The sequence below is a fragment of the Pongo pygmaeus genome, chromosome 13, assembly GCF_028885625.2.
Source record: "Pongo pygmaeus isolate AG05252 chromosome 13, NHGRI_mPonPyg2-v2.0_pri, whole genome shotgun sequence".
Taxonomy (NCBI): Eukaryota; Metazoa; Chordata; class Mammalia; order Primates; family Hominidae; genus Pongo; species Pongo pygmaeus.
Window position 1 is genome coordinate 99,464,885 of NC_072386.2, and position 16,045 is coordinate 99,480,929.

Consider the following 16,045-nt stretch of genomic DNA (forward strand, 5'->3'; position numbering starts at 1 on the left):
GAGAAGCTGTACTATGAAGAACAGACTAGAGGGAGGCCAGACTGGAGGCAGGAACCGGTAAAGAGGCTGCTGAAGAAATCCTGGCAGTGGGTCACACCACTGGGAGTAAAGAGGATGAGTAGATTCAGGAAATTTTCAAGTAACAGAAAGTAAATCAAATGTACTCCCTTCCCAGCCCCAGTTTACTCTCTTTTCTCATCTTCTAAAGTGGAATGACAGCGAGTGCACCCCAACTGAAATTCTTAGGGTTAGCGTAAAGATCTGCAGAAGTGGGGATGGTTTATGGGGAGTATCTTTATACCTCATTTTGCAGAGACCCAGAGATGGGGTTTCACCATGTTGCTCAGGCTGGCCTCGAACTCCTGGACTCAAACGATCGCCTGCCTTGGCCTACCAAAGTGCTGGGATTACAGGCATGAGCCACTGTGCCCAGCGGATACTCATTTTTGATTGTACTTTGGGTATTTAATTATGAAAGATATAAACCTCAGGTTAAGAAAGCGTGTACAAAAACAGCCACAAGTTACTAAATCTTCCCTAGAGAAAGATAAAGCTGAGTTCCTAAAGGACCACATTCCAGCTGTCACCTTCCTCTCAAGGTGTAACAGAGGGCAAAGGAAAACTACAATATGGAGAATAGCATCCCTGGAAGAGTTCCTGGGATATACGCCTTACAGGATTTTCTGGGCTTTAATATTCAGAGACTGCTGCTCAATTTTTAGTAGAAGTGAAAGAAGTCTATCAAAGCAAGTCTGATTATCCTGTCCAAAAATCAAGAAAGTATGCATGATTACAGGGGTGTTTCTGCCTTTCCCTACACATCCCATCTCCCTAAACAAGCCCACTATTAATAGAGAACAGAGGAAGTGAAAGGTTCTGATTATTCAGTAGAGGCCAAAACAGTTGGGAGCCCAAAGCTGTGCAGTATCCACTACATTCTCACTATCAACAGTGAGCAGCAGAGAAGGTCTTCCTTCCCACAATCTTTCCTTAGGAGAATGGGCATTCATCTGTGTGAACATAGTAGTCTAACAAGTTTTTTTGCAGTGTGAATTAAGAGGTATGTCTGCTTAATAAAATGCAACCGTCTATCCTCTACTGTCACACTGTAACAATATACAAATTCCTAGAAAAAGCCAAGCCCTTTCAGAGCTCATGCTTCTGTAGATACTATTCCCTCACAGCCCATTCATTCCTTCCACTAGGAATTGAGCATTCTGAGTACAAAATACTGTTGACAGAGGTTGACATCAGTAATTAAAATAGACTTGGTCCTAGCAGTAACAGCAACTATAGTCAAGTTGGGATGAGGGAGAGAGAAAAATAATCAAGTGTATAAATGAAAACTGCACTACAAAAAAAAAAAGTACAAGGTGCAAACTTAAACACATTAAACTGGCAAGGAGGCCATAACCTAATCTTGGGGGTAGGAAACGCTTCTCTGATGAACTGACATTTGAACTGAGATCTGAATAGTTAGGAGTTCATTAAGAAGGAAAGATGGGGGATTATCCAGATGGGGGATTATCCAGTTGGAGGATTATCCAGATAGAGAAAGCAGCGTGCACAAAGGCCCAGAGTTTCAATGGCACCTGGTGTATCTGAGGCCTGATGGAAAGCCAGTGTGGCTGCACCTCGGACAGCAAAGGCCATGAAAGAAAAAAAAAGAACTAAGAGGCAAAAGCAACAAATTCTAAGAAGGTGGAAAGTGGGTGGGACTGCTATGACCTGGCATATGTGATAGAGTTTGGCTGTCTGTCCCCTGCAAATCTCATGTTAAAATGTGATCCCTAATGTTGAAGGTGAGGCCTAGTGGGAGGTGTTTGGGCCACGGGAGCAGATCCCTCATGAATGGTTTGGTGCCCTCTCCAACAATGATAAATGAGTTTTTGCTCTATTCCTTCAGGTGAGAGCAGTTTGTTTAGAAGAGCCTGTCATCTCTCGCTTCCTCGCTCTCCATGTGACACACCTGCTCCCCCTTTGCCTTCCACCATGATTGGAAGTTTCCTGGGGCCTCACCAGAAGCAGATGCTGGCAGTATACTTCTTGTAGAGTCTGAAGAGCCATGAGCCAAATAAACCTCTTTTCTTTATATAAATTAACTAGCCTCAGGAATTCCTTTATAGCAATGAAAAACAGACTAACACAAGACCCTAAAAAGCTGAATCTTAAACCAGTAGTGAGAAAGGCCCGGAAACATTCTGATTTATTCAGCGAAATCCCCCATAAGGCTTACAAACTGGTGACATCAAGTAACTCTGGAAGTAGGGTCGGAGATGGGGGTAAACACAGGACTGCTTTACAGTTTCCTTAACGAGCAGTAAGACAACACCCTCTGATATCCTCACCCCACCTCCCACCCAAGCCAAGCAGCTGACTCCACCCTCTCCCCTCCTTGGGAGAAAAGTAGAGGTTTTTTCCCCTCTGGAGAAGGTAAAACAAAAAGTCTCTGAACTAGTGCACAACAGGCAGAAATGAGGGTGGGCATCCATCCCAACACTGGGAGATTAAGTGGATGTTTACATCTTGAAGGCTGTCCAGACCCTTTCCTCCTCCTGGCTCCCAGGAGGCTGGCAGCCAGGCTTTTAGTCTCTAGCCAGGAGATTAGAAGCTCTTTCTTTGACGAATATACAAGCCCAAAAAGGGGATCAAAATCACTGACATTAAGGGCTGGACAAAGCAGTGGCCCTGCCACATCATATTATGGTAACACATATCATAATCCACCACAGCTTCTGAGTGTCTCACTCTTTTTTTTTTTTTTTGAGACAGAGTCTCGCTCTGTTGCCCAGGCTGCAGTGCAGTGGTGCAATGTGCAGTGGTGCAATCTCTGCTCACTGCAACGTCCACCTCCCGGGTTCAAGTGATTCTCCTGCCTCAGTCTCCCGAGTAGCTGGGATTATAGGCTCATGCCACCATGCCTGACTAATTTTTGTATTTTTAGTAGAGACGGTGTTTTACCATGTTGGCCAGGCTCGTCTTGAACTCCTGACCTCAGGTGATCCACCCACCTTGGCCTCCCAAAGTGCTGGGATTACAGGCGTGACCCACCGCGCCCGGCCATGTCTCATTCTTAACATGAGCCAACAGCCAAACACCTTCAATACCTGATATTGTGGTTATGTTAATACAGGTTAGTGTCCCTTATCTGAAATGCTTGGGACCAGAAGTGACTCACATCTTTTTTGCATTTTGGAATATTTACATTATACTAACCCCAAATCCAAGAATCCAAAATCCAAAATGCTGGCCAGGCGCAGTGGCTCATGCCTGTAATCCCAGCACTTTGGGAGGCTGAGGAGGGCAGATCACCTGAGGTCAGGAGTTCGAGACCAGCCTGGTCAACATGGTGAAATCCCGTCTCTACTAAAAATACAAAAATTAGCCGGGCATAGTGGCATGCACCTACCTGTAGCCCCCGCTACACGGGAACCTGAGGCGGGAGAATCATTTGAATCCAGGAGGCAGCAGTTGCAGTGAGCCGAGATCATGCCACTGCACTCCAGCCTGGGTGACAGAGTGAGACTCCGTCTCAAAAAAAAAAAAAAAAAAAAAAAAATCCAAAATGCTCCAACGAACACTTTCTTTGAGCATCATGTTCACATTCAAAAAATTTCTGATTCTGGAGAGTTTCCAATTTGGGATTTGGGATGCTCAACATGTATGGCAAAGGTGGATGGATTTTACAGATATAATGAATGTCCCTCATTAGCTGACTTAAAAAAAAAAGAAAGATTATGCTGGGTGGGCTGGGTCTAATCAGGTAAGCTCTTCTTTTAAAAAGTCTAGGGGTCAGAGACCGAAGTTAGAAAAATACTCTCCTGCTGGCCTTAAAGAAGCAAAAACCCAGATTATCAGCTGCCTATGAAGAGAGGCAGCCTCTAGGAGCCATGAGCCTCAGTTATACAACTACAAGGAAATGAATTATGCCAACAACAGGACTGCTTGAAAGAGAACCCCAATCCACAGATGAAACCCCAACTCTGACTGCAGATTTTCAGGTCCTAAGCAGAGGACCCAACCAAGTTTTCCCTGAACTCCCGACCCACAGAAGCTGTATCGTAAATGTATGTTAAGCTGCTAAACATGTGTAATTTGTTACATGTCATACAAAATATAAACCTGTACGCTAAAAAGGTACATTTTACTCTAAGGAAATAATACCTCAATAAAGGAAACCGAAAAAAATGTGCAAGTAGAAATGGAAACCTCTATAGTAAAGCTACAAGATGAAGTTGAAGAAATCACCCAGAAAATGGAGCCAAAAAGACACAAGTGAAAAAAGAGAGAAAGGATTTAAAATGTGAAATGCCCAGTCCATGAGGGTCAAAGTCAAAATAAAATAAATTTCTGAAAGAAGAAAAGGAAATCATGAAACAACTCAAGAAAAATGTCAGAACACCAGAACACAAGTTTTCACTTTTAAAGGTCTTAGCAAGTGCCCATCAAGACAAAAAACACAGATAAACAAAAAGATCTTATATGTCTTCAAACAGTTAAATTAACAAGAATCAATAATAAAAATTGCTTCAGACTTTTAACAACAATCCTAGAAGCTAGAAAACAATGAAGAAATAAAGAAGTGTTAAAGAAAAAATTTCAAGCATAGAATTCTCTACATAGGAAAGCTATCGGATTAAGTTTGACATTAGGAAAAGCTTTTTCAGACATGCATCATCCCCCAAAATTTACCTCCTATGCATGTTTTCCCGAAAATCTGTAAGAGGATATGCTCCACCAAAAAGGAATAAATCAAGAAAGAAAATTATATAGGGTATAAGAAATAAGGATTCCAATGCAAGGGAGAGTTGAGGGAATACCCAAGGTGATAGCTGATACCAAATACCAAATACCAAAAGGACAGCACTCCACTGGGGCAGACCAGGGCACTTAGGACAGTCTTCTTCAGAAGACCAACTATGCCTGGTGCAACTGAACATACCAAGTGGAGAGGTGAGTGCCTGGTGCAGAGCTTGAGATGGGATTAGTTATAAGTACATGGAAAAGCAAAGCAAACAAAAACCAATATCTTTATTAACTCAAGAGAAAGCAAAAGTCGTATGGGTAAAGAAATATTAGAATATATGACAAGGCTCAAATATGAATATAATTTAAAGTCATAATAATGTAAAACCTGAATACTGATCTAACCAGTATCACCGTTTGTTTTGGGGGAATGGGTAGTGAAAGCTAACTTCTAACCTTCCAAGTGGGAAGTTATTAGATGATGCCTATATATGACCAAATCAGAAATAAACATGTCACTTCAAGATATGGAGGTAAATATCAAAATAATATAGGGTCAAAAAGTGGTTCCTCTTAGAAAAAGGAAGAAGAGGGAGAAGGCAAAGTCCTTATTTTTCACTGAGTTTTGTAGAAATTTGACTCTTTAAACTACATGCATGAGTAACTTTGAAAGAAAAGGCTACATGGGTCCTCACATTATCTTTTTCTACTCTGCCATACCACATAAGCATTTTGTACTTTTAGAAGGAGAAAGAGTTAAAAAGGTTTATTACCTCTAAAAGAATTCATTTAAGTTGCTTTCATTTCGCCTTAAATACTAACTCTTGCTTTAGTAACTCGAAATCATTAAGTTTTTCTCAAAATAACAGCAAAATATTGATCAATTATCTTTTTTCTTTGTGTTTGGTGAGCCCATGGAACAGAGCCTCAAGTTAGCAAGTGCATTCTGTTGCTTTCAAGCACCGCTGGCTTCTCAGGTATCTGAGCACTTGTCTTTAAGAGGCAAAGGCAGAAAAGGATATCATAGTGTCACCACCACCAAATTGGGAAGACCCTTGTCAAAATCACCGAAGTACCTCTCCTTTTATTCTTTTGGAAAAACTGATTTTCCCCTGCCATCAACTAAGGATCACGCATTGGCTAAAATGGCCCCCTAACCAGCTCTAACTCAGAGACTTTACATTTGTTCGGAGTTGAAAGACCATGTATCTCTTCACAAAATATAACACTAAAAACAAAATTAAGCAGAATCATGTTGTTAAAGAATTTTACATAAAAGTATAAAATATTTTCATTAAATGCATTGTCAGAACCAACTTGTCAGTGACTTCTTGATTACACGAGAATATCCAATGGCAGGAAAACTAGTGTTTTCCAATTGCAGATAACAAAGAGAATGCCATATAGTTTCTGGAAAGTTAAAAATCTTTTACTTTTTATTCTGAGACTGTCCTTCTTTTTTGTTGTTAAAATGTAATTTCTGGCACACAACATAGAAAACTGTTTTTAAGTATCCACCTAAACTTAAAACCAGATGTATAACCAGACATTCCACTTTTAGGTATATGTCCAACTACAGTAAGTACTGTGCGCATGTCCACCAAAAGACATGTACAAAAACGTTCATGGCAAAATAAGAAATTTTTTTTAAAAAGAAAGTTCATAGCATCTTGAATTATAACAGACATAAATTGCAAACTACCCAAATATCTATTAGTCCTACAATGATTAAATGAGATTGTAATATATTCATGGAATGGAAGATTAGACAACAATGCAATAATGAACCATGAACACAGAAAAACATCCAACAACATGAATGAATCACACAGATACACTGTTGAGCAATGAGGACTGACTCAAGAGTATGTACCTACTATATGATTTCTTTTATATGAAGTTCAAAAACACGCAAAACTAATGAAAAGTGACTATGGTTAGAGTATCAGCAGGCAGTGGGGTCTGACTGAGAGGAGGCAGGGAAAAGCCTTCTAGAATAACAAAAATATTCTGTATCTTGGTATGGGTAGTGGTTACATAGGTGTGAGTATATGAAAAAATCAACCTGTCTATTTAGAGCTACATTTGGCTATTTAGATGTACATTTCACCATATATAAATTATACCTAAAGAAATTTAAGAAAATTATAAGACAATTGGGAAAAATTTTCAAACATTATAATTTATTTTATGAAATGCTGGTGACAGCAGATAACAGTAATTTTAACATCTGTACTTACAAAATAACACGTTGCAACTCTATATTGGTGTCCCAAATAATTTTTTCCCAATTTTGTATTTTAAAAATGTATAAACCTACACAAAATTGAAACGCTGGTACAATTAACAACCATATGTCCTTCATCTAGATTCACCAATTGTTAACATTTTGCTACAGTCACTTCCTCTTTCCCTCTCCCAGCTTTGGCGGAACTGCTAGCAAATAAGTGGCAGACATCATGACATGCCATCTTTAAAGGACATTCTTCTACAGAACCAAAGTATCATTGGTTATGATTGGTTATGATTGTATCATTGGTTATCGAAGTATCATTGTTAAATTGGTTAAACCAAATTTAACATTGATATATATTTAACATATGGTCCATGTTCAAATTTCCCCAATTGTTTCAGAAATATTCTTTATAGATTCCTCCCATCCCCAATCCAGAAATCTATCCCAGACTCATGCAATGCATTTGGTTGTCCTATTTCTCTTCCTTTTTTTTCTTTTCCTTTTTTTTTTTTTTTTTTGAGACAGAGCTCGCTCTGTCACCCAGGCTGGAATCCAATGGCATGATCTCGATTCACTGCAACCTCCATCTCCCAGGTTCAAGCAATTCTCCTGCCTCAGCCTCCTGAGTAGCTGGGATTACAGGCACCTGCCACCACATCTGGCTAATTTTTGGAGTATTTTTAGTAGAGATGGGGTTTTACCATGTTGGCCAGGCTGGTCTCAAACTCCTGACCTCAGGTGATTTGCCCACCTCGGCCTCCCAAACTGCTGGGATTACAGGCATGAGCCACCACATCTGGCCTGGTTGTCCCATTTCTTGAGTCTCTTTCAATCTGGTATACCATGTCCCACATGGTATTAGATTTTTTAAATTTATTTTTGGCTTTTCATGACATTAACAATTCTCACCCAATATAGGTCTTTTTTTTTTTTTTTTTTTTTTTTTTTTGAGACAGAGTCTCATTCTGTTGCCCAGGCTGGAGTCCAGTGGCACAATCTGGGCTCACTGCAGCCTCCGCCTCCTGGGTTCAAGCAATTCTTCTGCTTCAGCCTCCCAAGCAGCTGGGATCACAGGCGGGTGCCACCACACCTGGCTAATTTTTGTACTTTACTAAAAGTACAAAAAAAAAAAAGAGATGGGGTTTCGCCATGTTGGCCAGGCTGGGCTCGAACTCCTGACCTCAGGTGATCCACCCGCCTTGGCCTCCCAAAGTGCTGGGATTACAGGCGTGAGCCACTGCTCCCGGCCCCAATATAGGTTTTAAATTTTCTTGGTATATGAAACCCAAAACTCTGCCAACGATTTATATTTACTTAGTGTCTTCTGCAACCTTTATCACAGCATTGGTACTCAAATACCTTTATCCTGACAAGTCTGGATGAAGCTACTTATCAAATACAGAGACAGGACAGTTCAATGTATAAATACAGCTTATGATTATTCTGCTTTAACTCACCGCTGAGGCTGAGCAGGCCATGGGGTCTGGTTTGGCGTGGGAACTGAATTCGTGGGACTCACTAGCATGGCACTATAGATATTGGAAGCAACCACAAGTATGCAGAGAAGAATAGGACCGATGATTGCTCCTTCCAGGCCTAGATAGTATGCTCCACCGGCCACTGCCAAGCCTGTCAGGTAAGGATGGCCACCTCTGGAATAAAGAGCACGACCTTTAACACACAAAAACTGGAGTAAATCTGAAATACATTTCTAATACAATGTGCATTCTTTAATACACTATGCTTTTTAGCATATTATCAGCTTTCTTTAGATCTTTCTTTAGATCACCTCGATGCATACAACTGAACACTGACTGCAATAATACTGAGATGCAACAATTTTTTTTCCTATGGATGACATCTGCCTCTTTTTATAGCTCCAGGAATGAAAGAATAAAGTCAGCAATGTTAACAGATATTTTATACCCATTACAGGTGCCTGCCTATGATGGGTTAATGTTGGCTTAGGACTGGTTAGGAGTCACCTGTTAAGTTTACCTCCATCAAGGATAATTAAGTGAGCACAATTTAGCATGTAATTCAGTTAATTATGCTTTTATACGACGACGACAACAACGATAGCATCCCTGTTACTCATAGGTCAGACTTTTGGCAACCTCCTAAAATATAGTTTTTAACATAGGTAATGATAAAAGGCCTCTTGAGGAAAATATCTGTCACCAAGCCCAAGATTTGTATTTCACAGGAGAATCACAAATGCCCTCCAGTTATTACAGTATCACTTATGTAAGTGGAATGAAATAAAACAGAACACAGTAGCATAGCACATTGATAATGACAAGAAAGGACCACTGACATCAGAAGGACTGGGAAATAAGTCACATTCTGTTTGTTTCTAGTTTTAAACATAGATGAGAAGAACAATTCAGTGAGGGGCAAATAACTAAATATCCTGGAAGGATGTTCTATATTACAGTTAAATCAAAGTAAGACTTGTGGAGAACCAGTCTTCAGGAAACCAATAAATTATATTCATAATGTCTTTGTCTTTCTCATTCCAAAAAAAAGATTTAGGGCAGTATTCCATGTTTGCTAAGTAAACTTCTTCCCTAAACAACACATTCAAGGAAAACTATCAAAAATGCTTAAAGCTTTTTTTTCCGCTCCGTCACCCAGGCTGGAATGCAATGCCGCAACCACGGCTTACTGCAGTCTTGACCTCCCAGACTCAACTGATCTTCCTACCTCAGCCTCCTGAGTAGCTGGGACTACAGGCATGTGCCACCACACCAAATTAATCTTTATATTTTTGTGGAGAACGAGTTTCACCATGTTTCCCAGGCTGGTCTTGAGCTCCTGGGCTGAAGTGATCCACCCACCTCGGCCTCTCAAAGTGGGAGGATTACAGGCTTGAGCCACTATGCTCAGCCTTAAAGCTTTTTTTAAAAAAAATTAAAACGTATGGGAGTTTATGAATAAAAGCTTAACCTAGTAAAAAATACGGCAATTTAAGCCAAACCTTTTATTTCCCAATGACAACGTTTAAAGACAGTATCTTAGGCCAGGCATCGTGGCTCATGCCTGTAATCCCAGCAGTTTGGGAGGCCGAGGCAGGCGGATCACTTGAGGTCAGGAGTTCAAGATCAGCCTGATCAACATGGTGAAACCCATCTCTAGCAAAAATACAAAAATTAGCCAGGTGTGATGGTACATGCCTGTAATCCCAGCTACTCAGGAGGCTGAGGCAGAAGAATGGCTTGAACCTGGGAGGCGAAGGTTGCAGTGAGGCGAGATTGCACCACTGCACTCCAGCCTGGGTGATAGAGGGAGACTCTGTCTCAAAAAAAAAAAAAAAAAAAAGACAGTATTTCTTTAATTCCAGCTGTAAACCTTAATATAAAATTTACAGCAAAGTTTAAAGAAATAAAAGCACTTAAGTATAAATCATACTTATTTCTGCTCAAATGTCAACTGTGACACACTAGTTAACCACACTATGATGTTCAGCTTTTTAATTTTCTCTCTCAAGTTTTAATGTGACTGAGAACTGGCTTGATATACTTAATGCAATTTCTAAAAGAGATGTCAAAACCTATAAAAACAGACATTTATTTATTGTATTATATGGCTAAAGTGTTGATTCTGACTTAGATTTAACCTGTATTTACCATAGAACCATTCCAATTATATCTTTAGAGAGCTCTGCTTGCCAGAAATTAACTTGCTGAGATTTGGTTTCACATGGATATCTTCAGACATACAATCTAACAACATTTTCTCCAAAACCAAAGAAGAGATAAAAATAATCATTAACTGTTCACTGTACTTAAAATATTTGATGTACACCTGGTCATAATTCTTTTCTAGGTTAAATGTCACTAAATCAAGAGAAAATTATTCACAATTTGGTTTTAACCCAGGACATCATATATTAATATTATAAATATTACATACGTAATAAGAAAATATTGGCTGGGCATGGTGGTTCATTCCCATAATCCTAGTGCCTTGGGAAGTTCAAGGCAGGAGGATTGCCTGAGCCTAGGAGTTCAAGGTTCAAGGCTGCAATGAGCCATGACTGTGCCCTGCACTCTAGCAGTCTGAGTGAAAGAGATGTTGTCTCAAAAAAAAAGTTGCTCTGGAACTCTGGGGCAACAACTACCAAAAAAAAAAAAAAACCCAAAATATGCCTTGTAAACAATATTATTTTAAATGAAAATTTCATTTGTGGGAACACAAAAGGCTATTTCACTGAAAACTCCTACTACCAGTTCCTTTGTATATCCCCAGGGGAAAAGAAATCCTCCTTTAAAAAAAAAAAACAGAAATGCCTGGATGATTCACTAATAACTTAAGAAATTCTGTGGCTTCCTTACCCTGATATGTCAGAGTAGATTGCAGTATCTACAAAGTATGTTGGCAAGAGATGAAAAATCAACAGTAAAATGGCCTTGCATCCTAACCCTTGTGTCAGCCACAGGTCAAGAACTGCAGGTACTGCTGCCCAGTATGTCCCCAGGAATGGCACTGCTCCAAGGATTGCTGCTAACGCTGAAAAAAGAGTAAAAGAAAAACAACTGAACATCATCAGCAAAACACTAACAAAGCAAAAGAATCTAAGCAGTAGCTCCTCCTCCTCAACAATTTCCAACAAAACAAGTTAAATACTCACAAACTCAAATATTAGGGAAATGATATGCCCTATCTAACTGAATTTTCTAGCTAAGTAAAGGCTCAATATCTTAAAATGTGATACTAAAAATCTTTCTAAGTGTGTGTCTTATTTATGGATCTCTTCTTAAGCAACAAAATTCAAGGGTTCTATAGTTGTTACTCTCAATCAATAGTTAATATACGGTCCTATAAATACACCTACAGAACATGTGTCAAAACTTGTACTGAGTCCAAAGCCCAATCAGAAATTAGTTTCTAAACCTCAGCATAATAAAAATAAACAGAAAAAATCCTGAGTTGAAGGACCCTGCTTCAAGGTCATTCCCTTCCAGAGCAGTATGTTCAAGCACTCTTCCTCCATCTGGCTTCTCTCCAAGTTAAGAGTAAAGCAGATGTAGCTTCTAGTTCTAGTCCTACCAGAAGCCAGGTACGTGACCTTGGAAAACTGGTCTCTCATCTATATGACAAGTCTACCACCCCGCCTCACAGGGTGCTTGCAGGTCAGAGGGTAGGTTTGTGGACATCACCGGAGGGAAGAACGTGAATGAACTTGAAAATGTAGAAGGAAGCACAGACAAATAGGGAAAGGGGGGGATATGGTAGAGGCAAATGTGGAAGGCAGAGATATTTAGGAAAACAAGCAGCCATAGAAATAAAGGAAGGAAAAGTAGAAGAAGCACCACAACAGATCTTAAGAGGTATGGAGGCAGCTTATGTGCCCTCAGAAGCATTCATCTTGCCCTGGGATGTAATCCCTCATGGACAAAGCTATTTTGACAACACATTGCTCCCTGCCAATCAGTTCAATTCAAACATTACTGAGAGCCAATTATGTCCTAGGTGTTATGCTAAGTGCTAGAACATTCATTCATTTAATAAACATGTAGGGCAACTGATATGGGTTTGGATCTGTGTCCCCACCAAAATCCCATGTCAAATTGTAATCCCCAATGTTGGAGGTAAAACCTGGTGGGAGGTGATTGGATCATGGGGGGCGGATTTCACCCCTAGGTGCTGTTCTCATGATAGTGAGTGAGTTATCGTGAGATGTGGTTGTTTAAAACTATGGTAGCACCTCTCCCCTCTCTTCCTCCTGCTCCAGCCATGTGAGACACGCCTGCTTCCCCCTTACTTTCCACCACTGTTATAAGTTCCTGAGGCCTCCCCCAAAGCAGGAGCCACTATGCTTCCTGTACAGCCTGCAGAACCGTGAGCCAATTAAACCTCTTCTTTATAAATTACCTAATCTCAGGTATTTCTTTATAGCAGTGAGAGAACAGACTAATACAGCAATTTTTTCTATGTGCTGGGTATGGTTCCAGCTGCTGGGGATACAGCAATAAACAAACACATTACAAATCATATTTCTGTTCCTAATGTGGACTAGATTTGATCTCAAGCCAAAAAATTTAGTTTTTTAAACTTGAGGAAGTAGACATTTCCTAGATGTATGTAAAATGGCTTAACTTTCCTTAAATAGAGAACAGTGGAAGGTATAATATGGTTGTTACCTGATGGTATGAAGACAATATTGATGCCAAATATAGTATGAGTCAGCCAGGTGTACAATCCATAGAAGCCAGCCATTTTGAGGGAAGCATCAAACACCCCTCTGGAATGCCCAAAGATAAAAAGAAAGAGTAAATAAACACAGTGTCATATTGTGATTCAGAAAAATCATGTGGCCACTTGATTCCAAATCAAGTAATAGCTTCAGTTTTTCTGCTGGCCTGAGAATGCTGTTTTCATTTTATTTCAAAGAAACATAAACACCTTACTTTAAGTACATTTACTAAGTTATTCTTTATGTAATATGAAATATGTTTTATTTGGAAATATGTTTACTAACTATTCCTTAAATTTCTGATGAAAAAAATAACTGAAACACCTTAAAATACCCTATTCTCTGAAATAATTCATCAACTTTTCACTCTGAAGCAGATATTTCACCACCAAAACAAATGAAAAGAAAATTAAGTGTGAATAACATGTTTCCAAGAATACAGTTTAACCTCTAAGAAACCCAGGCTGTGGCCAGTCCTCCCCTTCAGGAAAGAGCCAATAAGGGATAGTGTAACTTATATTTCACCATCTTTCTTTTCTTTAACAAAATCTTCCTATGTTTCTTAAACTATGCAACTAAGCCTACAAAGTAACATCTCTTACAAATGCTATCAAAGAATGTAGGTCATTGGGAGATAATTTGTGGGAAAAAAAAATTCCTAACTCCAAAGTAAAATCAGAGAGGAAAACACAAGAGAGATAAAAACAGACACATATATTTGGTGACTAATATAGGAATTCAATACATGAAAATCTGCAGTGTCAGGTGCTCTGTGTTTTTCAGTTGGAAGATTAGTAAGGCAGCACTGTAAGGAGGGGAAATAAGGAACTGTTCAGAGAGCACAAAGGCGGCAACCCGTAAGTAATCTCAAGGCAGCACAAAATCATAAAAACCTGGACTCTATGGGGCGGTGCAGAGGGGTGCAGGGAAAGCACCCTCATATGTTCACTACAGAAGAAAAGCTATAGTTGAAAAAGAAGACATTAGCGGCAAAGGTGACCTTGTACATGCAAAAGGAAACACCAAGCTTTTCTAAAGCATCCCAAGAGGTATACTGTTAGGAGCAAAGTGAAGCTCTATAAACTAGTGATTTAGTCATTTAGTAGTGTTCTGGGACATGGATCCAGGGGCAGAGTGGCTCCCCAATTTTAAAACCTGCTTTGTCATCCTGACCAATGGCTTTCACTAGAGAACGTCTTAAAGGAGCCATATGACTCTGCAACAAGAACCCAGAATAAAGTGGTATCAAAATACCAAAAGGAAGTGAAAGACCCCAAAGAAAATACCAAGGATCTGCTCAACAACTAAACAGAGAGGACAGAGCAAAAAGAAAACAACAGAGCTTCAGGTTTTAAACCTGAAGGGGAAAGAATAGCAGTGTCTCAAAGTCATGGAGAAGGCCAGAATGGAAGAGGCATGCAAGAAAAGGGGAGTTTGTTTAGTATGGGCAACAGGAACTCAAAAAGGATGATGAAAATACCCTAGAGGTAGCTGAAGTAAGAGACAAGGCTTAATAGAAAATTCAGAACAAGACATCTGAGACACACCAGAATAATTATAGAAGAGTATAGGACATCCTAAAAGGGCAAGTGGAGAGAAAATAGGACAACAGGTTGTGTTTTCATACAGGACCTAAAGACAAAGAAATACCAGCCAGAAAGGTAATGAAATCACTTCCGTAGTAGGAGGAAAATCACTAGAGTGCAGTATTCCCGGAGACCAAGGGAGAAGGTAGGTTTTGAGGGGGAGGGAATAATGACATAATCGACCACAGAGAAAAAGAAAGGAAAAAAGTATAGAATTTGTCTAGAACTAGGGAGGTCAATGAGGAAAAGATAGAGATGTGATCCTTTCTTTAACCTTATGTTATTTAAAAAATTTTAAGCCAAAAATAAGTTGACATCAAAGGTGCAACAGAATATTGCAACTCAATCACCCCTCTGGGTGGCAAGTAACCAAGGCTCGATCCAGTAAAGACCATGTGGAGAAGACAGCAGTCTTCTTTCTCTCACTGCTGAGAATATTGGTTGCTGGTAATGTTCTCAAGGCAACTTTTAAATACACTATATATTGTTTGCAGTCACTAAACATATTCATGTAACCCAGTGAGGGATGAAAAGACAATATATTCCCCTCTACCTCATTACTTGTGATCTGGCACACAAGTTTTATAAATAAAACAGCAGAGAAAAATCCTCTTACAATTTACCAGAAAACAGAATTTAACTCCCTGAAATTCCTAGCAACTTTTTCTTCTTTTTTATATCAGCTTTATTAAACTATATTTACAAATAATAAAACTCACCAATTTTAAGCATTCAATTCAGTAATCTGCACAAATATATACATTCTATAACCATCATTACAATCAAGATGTAGAATATTTCCATCACCCCAAAAAGTTCTCTCATGCCCTTCTATAGTCAAACCCTCCCTAAACTCTGGCCTCTGATGGCCACTAGATATGCTGTCACTATAATTCTGCCTTTTCTAGAATTTCATGTAAACACAACCATACATTATATAGCTTTGTATTAAATTGTGGCAAAATATCCATGGCACAATATTTAGCATCTGAATCATTTTGAATGTGCCGTTCAATAGTGCTGAGTACATTCACGTTGTCGTGTAGCTTTCGGTGTTTCACCTAGCATAATGCTTTTGAGCTTCATCAACATTGTTGAGTATATCAGTAGTTTGTTCCTTTTTTTATTACTGAGTAGTACTCCATTATGTAGATCTACTACAACTTGCTTATCCATTCACCAGCTGATGGGCATTTGAGATGTTTCCAGTTTGGGGGTATTATGAATAATGCTGCTATGAACATTTGTGTACAAGTTTTTGTGGACATATGCTTTCAT

At 39.4% G+C, this 16,045-nt stretch overlaps 1 protein-coding gene across 3 annotated transcripts in view; it reads right to left on the bottom strand.

The window, feature by feature from the left end:
- The window catches only part of TMEM245 (transmembrane protein 245), a 103,591-nt gene that overhangs the window by 6,183 nt on the left and 81,363 nt on the right, over window positions 1-16,045 (bottom strand). For all 3 annotated transcript variants that reach the window (XM_054500325.1, XM_063650270.1, XM_054500326.2), the window contains 3 exons: window positions 13,129-13,229; window positions 11,320-11,494; window positions 8,440-8,634 (listed from right to left, as the gene is read on the bottom strand). In XM_054500325.1, coding sequence (XP_054356300.1) covers window positions 8,440-8,634; window positions 11,320-11,494; window positions 13,129-13,229 — 471 coding nt within the window. The remainder of the gene's footprint in view (window positions 1-8,439; window positions 8,635-11,319; window positions 11,495-13,128; window positions 13,230-16,045) is intronic.